The sequence below is a fragment of the Lithobates pipiens genome, unplaced genomic scaffold, assembly GCF_037356315.1.
Source record: "Lithobates pipiens isolate NorthernLeopardFrog02 unplaced genomic scaffold, aLitPip1_a1.2 Scaffold_27, whole genome shotgun sequence".
NCBI classification, from domain to species: domain Eukaryota; kingdom Metazoa; phylum Chordata; class Amphibia; order Anura; family Ranidae; genus Lithobates; species Lithobates pipiens.
The window spans coordinates 4,777,296-4,789,527 of record NW_027507788.1 but is presented as its reverse complement, the minus strand read 5'-3'; the positions used below and the strand labels follow the sequence as shown (position 1 = coordinate 4,789,527).

The following is a 12,232-nucleotide window of genomic DNA, read 5'->3' as shown; positions in this document are numbered from 1 at the left end:
TCTTACACGAGGGGCGACATCACCGCACGCCAGATATCTTACACGAGGGGCGACATCACCGCACGCCAGATATCTTACACGAGGAGCGACATCGCCGCACGCCAGGTATCTTACACGAGGAGCGACATCGCCGCACGCCAGACATCTTACACAAGGGGTGACATCACCGCACGGCAGATATCTTACACGAGGGGCAACATCACCGCACACCAGATATCTTACACGAGGGGTGACATCACCGCACGCCAGATATCTTACACGAGGGGCAACATCACCGCACACCAGATATCTTACACGAGGAGCGACATCACCGCACGCCAGATATCTTACACGAGGGGCGACATCACCGCACGCCAGGTCTCTTACACGAGGTTGACATCACCGCACGCCAGGTATCTTACACGAGGGGCGACATCACCGCACACCAGATATCTTACACGAGGGGTGACATCACCGCACGCCAGATATCTTACACGAGGGGCGACATCGCCGCACGCCAGGTATCTTACACGAGGAGCGACATCGCCGCACGCCAGACATCTTACACAAGGGGCGACATCACCGCATGCCAGGTATCTTACACGAGGAGCGACATCGCCGCACGCCAGACATCTTACACGAGGGGCGACATCACCGCATGCCAGATATCTTACACGAGGGGCGACATCACCGCACACCAGACATCTTACACGAGGGGCGACATCACCGCACGCCAGGTCTCTTACACGAGGGGCGACATCACCGCACGCCAGATATCTTACACAAGGGGCGACATCACCGCACCACCGATATCTTACACGAGGGGCGACATCACCGCACGCCAGGTATCTTACACGAGGGGCGACATCACCGCACGCCAGATATCTTACAGCAGTGACATCACCGCACGCCAGATATCTTACACGGGGGTGACCTCATCGCACGCCAGGTATCTTACAGCAGTGACATCACCGCATGCAAGATATAGGATATATTATAGAGGAGTGACATGACTGCTCCCACCTTAAACAGTTCATTGAACATACAATAGAGAAATATTACCTGTAGGAATCGCCATCTCTGTTGTAGTCGCACAGTAAATAGTCCTTCCCCACCACCTTGTCCCGAGCAATCTTTAGAGGCTGATCCACAGAGGACAGGAGGTCTTCACACAGATTGGGTACCTGAAGAAGAGAGGAGACCTCATTGTCACAACATTCCTTTCCTGCAACCCTTTCCTCCCACAATGCACTGGGCCAATAGGAACATCTCTTCCTGCCACTTTAGTAAATGAGATGAAGGGTGAACCATAGAGACCCCTTGCATCACTCATTATCTTATATGCCGGTGTCACTAAGATTTTTTTTTTTTTTTAAAGTTTCAAAAATCATCCAAGAGGTTTACTGAAGAATGATGCAAACCAGCAACTAATGAAGAGATTGCCCCCTCAGCTAAACAAATCCTGGGTATTGTATGCAGAAAACTTACATTTAGCCACGTTGGGTGTGGTGACAACTCCTGCTCCACCCTACATATGAATGAACAGTGAAAATGTTTGACACGCATGCAAACTATTATTTAAAGGGAACCCCCTGACTAACCGTTTGGGGCAAAGTGACGGCCCTCTTTTGGTAGCCCACTGGGCTGAGACATTTACCACATGTACACCGGTCCTACAAAACTAAAGCCTTTTTGTCTGAGCAGAAACCAGATACCTCCAGGAATGGCCGTTTGGGCTGAAGGCCAAAATGGAAATGGAAGCGGCAGCCCGTCACGGGAGGACAGGTGGGAAGTGGAAAGGAGGATAAAACATGGTCTGTGATTGATCTCCATCGCTCCCCTCCTACTGTGCTTAAGAGCAGTAAGGGAACACCGGAGGCCTTTGTGTGACGGGATCGACCATCTTCCCATGGAGGTGCAGGTGGCTCAACATGACTGTGGAAAAACGCAAACACAAAAAGGTGTTGAGGTCACAAGGGCAGCCCTGCGTTACTGGTGACTTTGGGCGGTGGGAATGTGCCTGCCTCCTCCTGACCAGCTTCTCCCACCTTTGACATGCTCCATCAATAAACCATTCGTTTGTCAGATCCCTTAGACACACCCAGTACTTCCTGGTATAGGAGGACCATGCGACCTTCTCCCTTTACTTCCAGAATTCAGTGCTCAGGCCTAAGCAGCCAAAAAAAAGCCAGGAAAAAATAAAAAGAGAAGGTCAGAGAAGGGAAGGTGGTCATTTAGCCCTCATGGACCTTTCTTGCCTGTACTTGGGAGATTTGGGCACCTAAATTTTACCAGGTAGAAGGCCCAGAGGTTTATCAATTGTTGTTTTTCCTCTTGCTCACATTTTATAAATCCAGGCGTTTGGGGCTGCCTAATACACCATCAGCCATAACATTATGACCACCCACCATAACCCGTTGCGGCATTGACACCACTAGACCACTGAAGGTAAGCTGTGGTATCTGGCACCTTGTAAGTTGGGAGGTGGGACCTCCAGGGGACCGGACTTAGTTTTTCCACCACATCCCACAGATGCTTGATTGGATTGAGATCTGGAATATTCATGTCAACACCTCAAACTCATTGTGTTCCTCAAACTATTGATTTAATATATTGAATTAATCAGACCAGGCCACCTTCCAGTGCTTCTTCCATTGCTCTGTGCTAAAGTTCTGATGCTTACGTGTCCATTGTAGGGTCTTTTGGCTGTGGACATTGGTCAGCATGGACACCCTGACCAGTCTGCAGCTACACAGCAAACTACAATGCTCTGTGTGTGCCGACACATTTCTATCACAACCAGCATTCGCTTTTCCACCAATTTGAGCTCCAGTAGCTCTATTAGATGGGACACACCAGCCTTGCCCTCCCCCAACAGTGGGCCTTGCCCTTCCCAGCTCCATCAACAAGCCTTCCTCCCTCCACCAACGAGCCTGCCTTCCTTCCTACCACCACCATCATTGAGCCCTGACTGCCCATGACCCCGTTATGGTGGTTCTCCTTCCTTGGACCACTTTTGGTCGGTCCCGACCACTGCAGACCCGGAACATCCCACAAGAGCTGAAGTTTTAGAGTTACTCTGACCCAGTCATCCAGACATTGCAATTTGGTCCTTTTCAATGTTCCTCAAATCCTTACACTTGTCCTTTTTTCATCAACGAGCCTGCCTCCCTCCCTCCCCACCTCCATCAACGAGCCTGCCTCCCTCCCTCCCCACCTCCATCAACGAGCCTGCCTCCCTCCCTCCCCACCTCCATCAACGAGCCTGCCTGCCTCCCTCCCCACCTCCATCAACGAGCCTGCCTGCCTCCCTCCCCACCTCCATCAACGAGCCTGCCTGCCTCCCTCCCCACCTCCATCAACGAGCCTGCCTGCCTCCCTCCCCACCTCCATCAACGAGCCTGCCTCCCTCCCCACCTCCATCAACGAGCCTGCCTCCCTCCCCACCTCCCCACCTCCATCAACGAGCCTGCCTGCCTCCCTCCCCACCTCCATCAACGAGCCTGCCTGCCTCCCTCCCCACCTCCACCAACGAGCCTGCCTGCCTCCCTCCCCACCTCCACCAACGAGCCTGCCTCCCTCCCTCCCCACCTCCACCAACGAGCCTGCCTCCCTCCCTCCCCACCTCCACCAACGAGCCTGCCTCCCTCCCTCCCCACCTCCATCAACGAGCCTGCCTCCCTCCCCACCTCCATCAACGAGCCTGCCTCCCTCCCCACCTCCATCAACGAGCCTGCCTCCCTCCCCACCTCCATCAACGAGCCTGCCTCCCTCCCTCCCCACCTCCATCAACGAGCCTGCCTCCCTCCCTCCCCACCTCCATCAACGAGCCTGCCTCCCTCCCTCCCCACCTCCATCAACGAGCCTGCCTCCCTCCCTCCCCACCTCCATCAACGAGCCTGCCTCCCTCCCTCCCCACCTCCATCAACGAGCCTGCCTCCCTCCCTCCCCACCTCCATCAACGAGCCTGCCTCCCTCCCTCCCCACCTCCATCAACGAGCCTGCCTCCCTCCCTCCCCACCTCCATCAACGAGCCTGCCTCCCTCCCTCCCCACCTCCATCAACGAGCCTGCCTCCCTCCCCACCTCCATCAACGAGCCTGCCTCCCTCCCCACCTCCATCAACGAGCCTGCCTCCCTCCCCACCTCCATCAACGAGCCTGCCTCCCTCCCCACCTCCATCAACGAGCCTGCCTCCCTCCCCACCTCCATCAACGAGCCTGCCTCCCTACCTCCATCAACGAGCCTGCCTCCCTCCCCACCTCCATCAACGAGCCTGCCTCCCTCCCCACCTCCATCAACGAGCCTTCCTCCCTCCCCACCTCCATCAACGAGCCTTCCTCCCTCCCCACCTCCACCAACGAGCCTTCCTCCCTCCCCACCTCCACCAACGAGCCTTCCTCCCTCCCCACCTCCAGCAACGAGCCTTCCTCCCTCCCCACCTCCAGCAACGAGCCTTCCTCCCTCCCCACCTCCAGCAACGAGCCTTCCTCCCTCCCCACCTCCAGCAACGAGCCTTCCTCCCTCCCCACCTCCAGCAACGAGCCTTCCTCCCTCCCCACCTCCATCAACGAGCCTTCCTCCCTCCCCACCTCCATCAACGAGCCTTCCTCCCTCCACCAACGAGCCTGCCTTCCTTCCTACCACCTCCATCATTGAGCCCTGACTGCCCATGACCCCGTTATGGTGGTTTTCCTTCCTTGGACCACTTTTGGTCGGTCCCGACTACTGCAGACCCGGAACATCCCACAAGAGCTGAAGTTTTAGAGTTACTCTGACCCAGTCATCCAGACATTGCAATTTGGTCCTTTTCAATGTTCCTCAAATCCTTACACTTGTCCTTTTTTCTGCTTTCAACACATCAACTTCAGGGACAACATATTCACTTGCTGCCTAATATAGCCCATCCACGTTCAGATGTCATTGTAAGGAGACAATCACCTCACCCGTCAGTGATCAGAATGTTATGGCTGATCGGTGTAAGCAGTCATTGGATTCTCCTGCAAGGTCTGCTGTACATTTAGTAGTACTTCAACTACAGAACACACGTTTTAATTTTGAATATCTAGACCGCACCGGCCTCAGTATGAAGCGCCCATCAGGCGATCTGCAGTAATGCCGTAGCCGAGCCGTTGTTTATCCACGACAACATAGAAGAGGAAGAAAAAAAAAAAAAAGTGTCGCGTGACTGTAAAGACGAGAACAAAAAGTGAATCTCCACCAGGAACAAATTAAACAAAAACCTGCCAAAATGAATAAAAAAAAAAAAAAACTAATTTTATTCTTGTGGCCGGTTAGAAGGCAGAGAAGAGGAGCAGGAGGGCCGGCAGGTCTGGTGCAGCTAAAAAACACACAAGACATCAAAGGCGTCCTCTGCCGACTTCCTCCAGCTCCCAAATAAAAGAGGAATGCAAAGAGTTTTTAACTGGAGCCAGCGCTGGGCGCACATTCCTATTCCCTGTGTAGGTCCGGGGCAGAGGACTAATTAGCACAGTGTGGGGAAGAGGAGGGGGGGCGCACTTAACCCTTCAACCCGCAGGGAAGAAAAAAAAGAAAGATGAAATTGTGCTTTTGTTTAAAAACTTGTGCGACCTGCAGCTGTGGTCCTGAAAACTCAGCAAAGAATACCCAGAAGCACTGGCCTGGTGTGGAGAGCAGAGTCCCGGGTTAAAGTGATTTATCGGCTAAAAGTTTTTTTTTTTTTTAATCTTAATGCATTCTCTGCATTAAGATATAAAAACCTTCTCAGTGCAGCCCCCCCCCCCCCCAATACTTACCCAAACCTGACCTTGATCCAGCATTGTGCACAGGAGCAGCAGCTGTCTCCCTCCTCATAGGTTCAGAGACAGCAGAGGAAGCCAATGGCTCCTGATGACATAGCACTTTGGCGAAACGCGTAGGGAGGGGCTTCAGGCAATGCCACTTCTGTTTGAAATGCAAACCAGAGCTCCTAGTTAATTTTTTTTTTTATTGGCACATATTTTTTAACGTAAACGTACTGCAAGTGCAATACAACTTTCCAATGGTCTAAAAGTGATTGTGAAGCCTTTATTTTATTAAAAAACAAAAAAAAAAAACACAATTTACCTACTGTGCAATCCAGATCCTCTTCTCAGGTCCCTCTTCGGCTCTCCTAGTCCCTCCTGTTGATTGCCCCCACAGCAAGCAGCTTCCTATGGGGGCACCCGAGCTGCAGCTCTGTGTATCCATTCAGACACGGAGTCCCAGTTCGGCCCCCACCCTTTCGCCTGATTGGCTGACTTTGACAGCGGTGAAAGTCAATGGCGCTGTGTCTCAGCCTATCAGGAGGTAGAACCCCGGACAGCCGAGGCACTCGCGGACAACACTGCATAGAGCTGGGGCTCGGGCAACACTGTATACTGGCCCAGGCCGACAAGGGCAGCACTTTGGGGGGGGGGGGCAGCACAGAAAATGTCCTCGCCGGCCCGCGCTGTTCTATTTTTTACCATCCCTGTCCCTTTGCGGAGATTTGCCTTCACATTCCTGTCCCTTTGCAGAGATTTGCCTTCACATCCCTGTCCCTTTGCAGAGATTTGCCTTCACATCCCTGTCCCTTTGCAGAGATTTGCCTTCACATCCCTGTCCCTTTGCAGAGATTTGCCTTCACATCCCTGTCCCTTTGCAGAGATTTGCCTTCACATCCCTGTCCCTTTGCAGAGATTTGCCTTCACTTCCTGTCCCATAGCCAAACAGGAAGCGAGGGGAAATTATGCAAAATAAAGGGAATTCATTGCCTGCCCCCCCGCTCCTCAGAACTAGTGTGCCCACTCAAAAATGTCAGGGCGGGTCTTAAACAGGAAGGGGTGGGTCATATTTAAATTAGGGGGTGCACGAGAGACACACAGTGACTCCTGTGGCTCTAAACCCAGCCAGGGCCTTTTAAATGTCCAAGGAGTCTCTTAGAACATGAAGTTTCCAGGTAACGATATCACAGACGGTCACCAAAACATCAAAGACTATTGTGTAAAAAAAAAAAAAAAAAAAATCCTTAAAACTTTAATAAATATATATATATATATATATATATATATATATATATATATATATATATATATATATATATATATATTTATTTATATTTATTAATAAATAAATTTATTATATATATATATATATATATATATATATATATATATATATATATATATATATATATATATATATATATATATATATATATATATATATATATATATATATATATATATATATATATATATATATATATATATAAAGTTTCACTTACAACAAGGAGAGTATATAAGAGTTTGGTAAGCGACCATTTTTGCCTATGGTGAAGGGGATTATCTCAGCATCTTAAAGATGCAGGCAGCGGATGGTGCTGATGCCATTCTAGAACCTTCTTTTCAATTTTGGGACCTTTTTTTTTTTTTTTTTTTTTTTTCTTGAGCGCAACCCTTGGTACTAATTTTTAGATCTTGAAAATAGCTCTCTGAACCGTTTAATGCTCTACCATGTCCTTCTTGAAGCTATTCCGATAATCTCCTTGATAGACCGGGGTCAGACAATGGAGGCGGCCATCTTGCACAGGTGTGTAGTGAAGGACACGGCGTTCCCTCACATCTGTAGATTTGTGGATATAGATCGGAGAGCTCCTGGGTGGGCTGCAGAATAATAATATGTAGGGAACAGACATTTACGTGTAGACAGATCGCCTATCAGCGCCGTCAGGATGGGGAAGTAAGAACGGAGCAGGACGTGGATGCGAATTGGAAGAGAGACACAGGAACAATGAAACATAAGTAAAGTCTTCGGGGGACATTCAAGCGGGTCGCACACAAAAGAGAAGACAAATTGAAAGAAGTTAATGAGATTCTGATGCTTGTCGGCTGAACAAGGTTCCTCTTGTCGTACCTGGACCTGCCGCCCCCCCCCCCCCTCTCCTGCCCTCCTATCTGAACCGACTTAATTAAAGTTAACCACTTGTACGCCGGGCCCCACAAGACTGAAGCCTTTGTCCGAGCAGAAACCGGATACCTTCCATAGATGGCCGCCTGGGCTGCGGACCAAGAGGGGGAATGAAAGCGGCGGCCCGTCACAGGCTGACAGGTGGGAAGTGGAGGAGGAGGAGGATAAAACATGGCTCTGTGTATCACTTTTCAGCGTCGGGCCCTGTGATTCCTCTCTATCGCTCCCCTCCTACCGTGCTTAAGAGCAGTCACAGCAGTAAGAGAACACCGGAGGCCATTGTGTGAAGGGATCGGCCATCTTCCATGTTGGTTCAGGTGGGTCAACATGACTGTGGAAAAAAAAAAAAAAAAAAATGCAGATCTGTAGGTGGATAAGGTTGAGGTCCCAAGGGTAGATTTGGCCCGGGGCTCACGTTTATGTGACAGAGCGTGGTCAGAGAATGGACGCCTCTATGGGCCACCTGCGTATTAACTGATGTAAGTGGAATGCAGAGCCTAAGCAGGTAGGTGAAAAGACTGCAGATACAGTGGGGGTGGGCAATAACAGTGGAGAAAATACGGATTTGCTCCTCTGCAGATTGTGTAAGTTTGCCCACTTACAGAGAAATGAAGGGTCTATAATTTTTATCATTGAATTCATGAGCACAAAAAGTCTGAGCAGAGAGCCAAACGAAAAGGTCAAAGAGTCCAAAAGGCTTTCAATGCTCATATCTGTTCACAAAGACTACACAACATCCACGGCATTTTGGGGGCTCAAAGATCTCCCCCCCCCTCTTCAGGGCTCGAGTACGATGGAATGATTTGAGGACTCCAAAATGGCACAAACAGCGGGGGGGGGAGGGGGCGGTTTGTTTGCTGCATGAAAAATGGAGTATGGGGGGGCAGACAGGGTCCTAGAGAGCCGGGCAGGCAGGGTCCTAGAGAGCCGGGCGGGGGGGGGGGGGGGGGGGGGGGCAGGCAGGGTCCTAGAGAGCCGGGCGGGGGGGGGGCGGCAGACAGGCTCCTAGAGAGCCAAGGCAGGGGGCGGGCAGACAGGCTCCTAGAGAGCCAAGGCAGGGGGCGGGCAGACAGGCTCCTAGAGAGCCAAGGCAGGGGGCGGGCAGACAGGCTCCTAGAGAGCCAAGGCAGGGGGGCGGGCAGACAGGCTCCTAGAGAGCCAAGGCAGGGGGCGGGCAGACAGGCTCCTAGAGAGCCAAGGCAGGGGGCGGGCAGACAGGCTCCTAGAGAGCCAAGGCAGGGGGCGGGCAGACAGGCTCCTAGAGAGCCAAGGCAGGGGGCGGGCAGACAGGCTCCTAGAGAGCCAAGGCAGGGGGCGGGCAGACAGGCTCCTAGAGAGCCAAGGCAGGGGGCGGGCAGACAGGCTCCTAGAGAGCCAAGGCAGGGGGCGGGCAGACAGGCTCCTAGAGAGCCAAGGCATAGGGCGGGCAGACAGGCTCCTAGAGAGCCAAGGCATAGGGCGGGCAGACAGGCTCCTAGAGAGCCAAGGCATAGGGCGGGCAGACAGGCTCCTAGAGAGCCAAGGCATAGGGCGGGCAGACAGGCTCCTAGAGAGCCAAGGCATAGGGCGGGCAGACAGGCTCCTAGAGAGCCAAGGCATAGGGCGGGCAGACAGGCTCCTAGAGAGCCAAGGCATAGGGCGGGCAGACAGGCTCCTAGAGAGCCAAGGCATAGGGCGGGCAGACAGGCTCCTAGAGAGCCAAGGCATAGGGCGGGCAGACAGGCTCCTAGAGAGCAAGGCATAGGGGCGGGCAGACAGGCTCCTAGAGAGCCAAGGCATAGGGCGGGCAGACAGGCTCCTAGAGAGCCAAGGCATAGGGCGGGCAGACAGGCTCCTAGAGAGCCAAGGCATAGGGCGGGCAGACAGGCTCCTAGAGAGCCAAGGCATAGGGCGGGCAGACAGGCTCCTAGAGAGCCAAGGCATAGGGCGGGCAAGACAGGCTCCTAGAGAGCCAAGGCATAGGGCGGGCAGACAGGCTCCTAGAGAGCCAAGGCATAGGGCGGGCAGACAGGCTCCTAGAGAGCCAAGGCATAGGGCGGGCCAGACAGGCTCCTAGAGAGCCAAGGCATAGGGCGGGCAGACAGGCTCCTAGAGAGCCAAGGCATAGGGCGGGCAGACAGGCTCCTAGAGAGCCAAGGCATAGGGCGGGCAGACAGGCTCCTAGAGAGCCAAGGCATAGGCGGGGCAGACAGCTCCTAGAGAGCCAGGCATAGGGCGGGCAGACAGGCTCCTAGAGAGCCAGGCATAGGGCGGGCAGACAGGCTCCTAGAGAGCCAAGGCATAGGGCGGGCAGACAGGCTCCTAGAGAGCCAAGGCATAGGGCGGGCAGACAGGCTCCTAGAGAGCCAAGGCATAGGGCGGGCAGACAGGCTCCTAGAGAGCCAAGGCATAGGGCGGGCAGACAGGCTCCTAGAGAGCCAGGCATAGGGCGGGCAGACAGGCTCCTAGAGAGCCAAGGCATAGGGCGGGCAGACAGGCTCCTAGAGAGCCAGGCATAGGGCGGGCAGACAGGCTCCTAGAGAGCCAGGCATAGGGCGGGCAGACAGGCTCCTAAGAGCCAGGCATAGGGCGGGCAGACAGGCTCCTAGAGAGCCAGGCATAGGCTATATGTAATGTATATGTAATGCAGCAGAGGAGTGTCAGACTGCAGATCTGCAGAATAGAGAAAATGAGGGTCAGAGAGTGAGGACATGGACCGGGGGGGGATGGTATGGAGGGGATGGTTGTGGACAAAATACATTGTTGGCGGGGGAGATGCTGCAGAAGACAATACGAAACTGGGAAGTTATAACCTGAGGCTGGTAGAGATCAATGCTATTCCCCTAATCAATGTTCCCACTACAGACTGCGGAGGTCTGAGGGCCACACATCATATACCAAAGGGCCACAGGTTGGGCAGCAGAGCTATAGAGGCAAAGACACACAAAAGGTAGGCAACAAAGTCATAAATCCCAAAGAGCTCTAGTATGCAACACCAACTTCATCTAGTATAGTCCGGCTCTCCCCATTTCAGCCTCCCTCTTCAAGAAAGTTCTAGAGGGGGAGGGACAGTCATCCATATAAGACACTCAGGTATTGGGGTTCCTGGCAGGCTAGGAGACCATCATTGGCACCGGCATGCCAGCCTGAACTTTATGACAGGTTTGCCTTTAAATATGTAGAACGAATGTCCTCGTTTTCCCCGCCCCGCCTGTGTGCAGGGCAAGTTCCTGTGTGGATCACGAGACATGTGACTGGCAGGGCCCCTAATGTGATCTAATGAATGGTGCTGAGAACAAGACAGCAGCTGGGGATCAGGAGGTTCTGTTAATGAGGATACGCAGGCTGGGACAATCACTCGTGATTCCTCGTCTCCTATTCAGAGGAACCGGACACAAAAACACCTGTGTGCGTCAACGGAAGCTGACCCCGGGGGCTGGATGAATGGCGGTGTCTAGCTGAGGATTCTAGCACAGGCTTTGGAATGTAAATTGGGCAGGAGATGCCACCACTTTTAGCAATAAAGAGATTGGAAAAGGTGTTTGATAAACCTACAGGTAAAATAGGTCCTATCAGGACTATCCTCATTCCGTATTCCCATTGGTGGGCAGGCAGTAAGGAGTGGATTGTATACAAGGCACGTGATGACGTCTCTTACCAGATCAATGAGGTCGCTGAGGTTCTTCTCGATCTGTTGGGGGAGGAAGTCGCCTCATCAAATCCAAGGCACAGTCCAGCTGCTGGTCACTCTGCAAGACAAAAATCCAAAATCGTCACATATCTCAACGTAAGAGAGGTCACAGCAAATCAGCGGGCATATTGTAGGTCTGACTTATTACGAGGTATACGGTTATATTGCATTGAAAGCAGCAATACTGTGTCTATAACATTACTAGACCGTAAAATAATAAAAAGAATGGCTGGGGGAACAACTGACACCACCATAAACTCACTTGTGTAAATAACGATAAAGGATAGGCTTGAGAAAGAGTTGGTTCAAAGGCCCTGAAACACGTAGCCACGCCCTTATGATTGATGTCATTCCACGCCCAGGCGTCTGGCATTGCCCAACTTTGGGCTTTAGCCCAGCAGTGCGTTCCATCCTAGTGTCGCCACCATCCCTGCATCTAGCAGCTTCCTGCATACAACTTTGCATTGCCTGGAACGCATTCCTGCTGCAAAGCTACATTACATCTTCCAGGCCTTTCTTATGTACAATCCAGCAGCTTTCCTGACAAATCCTGCAGATGCTCGCTGGACTTTGATTGGCTTTATCCTTTTTTTTAACCACCAGAATTACATCAATTGTAAGGGTGTGGATGTGA

The 12,232-nt window shown here is 52.4% G+C and overlaps 1 protein-coding gene across 1 annotated transcript; it reads right to left on the bottom strand.

The window, feature by feature from the left end:
- Positions 1 to 1,041: 1,041 nt before the first annotated feature.
- CAPZB (capping actin protein of muscle Z-line subunit beta) lies at positions 1,042 to 11,971 on the bottom strand (the record flags this gene model as incomplete). The annotated part of the gene is given in 4 exon segments (XM_077456208.1): positions 1,042 to 1,163; positions 11,566 to 11,607; positions 11,609 to 11,656; positions 11,861 to 11,971. Coding segments are annotated over 4 exon segments (323 nt in total), but the record flags the coding sequence as incomplete, so codon positions are not given.
- Between the last annotated feature and the right edge of the window lie 261 nt (positions 11,972 to 12,232).